We start from the raw sequence: 1,289 nt of genomic DNA on the forward strand, positions 1-1,289 counted from the left end.
AGTCCCGCCTTAGGCATGAAAGCCAACTGGGTGACTTTGGGCCAATCACCAGGAGACGGGGAGTTCTAGTCCCACCTTAGGCATGAAAGCCAACTGGATGACTTTGGGCCAATCACCAGGAGACGGTGAGTTCTAATCCCGCCTTAGGCATGAAAGCCAACTGGATGACTTTGGCCCAATCAACAGTAGACGGTGAGTTCTAGTCCCACCTTAGGCATGAAAGCCAACTGGGTGACTTTGGGCCAATCACCAGGAGACGGTGAGTTCTAGTCCCGCCTTAGGCATGAAAGCCAACTGGATGACTTTGGGCCAATCACCAGGAGACGGTGAGTTCTAATCCCGCCTTAGGCATGAAAGCCAACTGGGTGACTTTGGGCCAATCACCAGGAGACAGTGAGTTCTAGTCCCGCCTTAGGCAAGAAAACCACCTGGATGTCTTTGGGCCAATCACCAGGAGACAATGAGTTCTAGTCCCGCTTTAACCATAGAAGCCAGCTGGGTATCTTTGGGCCAGACACTTTTTCTGAGCCCTAGGAAGAAGGCAATGTAAGTACTTAATCAGCTACGATTGAACAGAAGAAGAAGAGGGTGAAAAAAAGATAATTTTGAGAGCTAATGTCCTAAACGGCCTCCATGATTTCAGGATCTCTTGTTTGTAGCTGCAGTTCAAGCAGAGACCCCCGCATTTCCCGTTTCTTCATCCTTCCTTCTTCTTTGACCCCGTGTGCGCTCATCCCTGGGGGTGGGGGGGCAGGGTGCGGGGGGCTACGGAACCGAGTTTGGAAGGGAAAGGCGCAGGTCTGTTTCTATCACCATATATCCCTGAAGAGGGGAAAAGAAACAAACAAAAAAGAAGGTGAAATTTCGGATCCTCCCGTCTTTTTTCTCTCTCCTTTTCTTGAAGGGGAGGAAAACTCTGCAGGGCGTGGTCCCAAAAAAGTCAAAATGGCAGCCTCGATTGTGCCACGGGAGCCACGCCCATTTTGAACGTGGCTTTGGAGGTGGAGCTTCCATTGCAGCCATTTTGACTTTTTTTGACCGTCCCGGCAGCCACATCCACTCAAGGGCCTGGTACTCCGTTTCTGAAAAATAAAACATTATCTTATATCAGGGGTCAGCAACCTGCGGCTCTGGAGCCACATGTGGCTCTTTCACGCCCTCTGCTGCGGCTCCCTGTCACTCAAAATATGCGTCACAACCGCTAATATGTGACACCCGCCGGAACGCGATTTATTGAGCTTTTCAACCTCCAGTAAGCCAACCATCGATAAATCCAAGAAAAGAAAAGT

The 1,289-nt window shown here is 50.3% G+C and overlaps 1 protein-coding gene across 1 annotated transcript in view; it reads right to left on the reverse strand.

Moving 5' to 3' along the window:
• Nucleotides 1-765: 765 nt before the first annotated feature.
• The window catches only part of LOC132712151 (bactericidal permeability-increasing protein-like), a 25,205-nt gene continuing 24,681 nt past the window's right edge, over nucleotides 766-1,289 (reverse strand). Inside the window, exon 15 of the mRNA XM_087888967.1 lies at nucleotides 766-822. Coding sequence (XP_087745093.1) covers nucleotides 766-822 — 57 coding nt within the window. The remainder of the gene's footprint in view (nucleotides 823-1,289) is intronic.

This window comes from Pantherophis guttatus, chromosome 3 (assembly GCF_059756535.1).
Source record: "Pantherophis guttatus breed Tessera chromosome 3, ASM5975653v1, whole genome shotgun sequence".
NCBI classification, from domain to species: Eukaryota; Metazoa; Chordata; class Lepidosauria; order Squamata; family Colubridae; genus Pantherophis; species Pantherophis guttatus.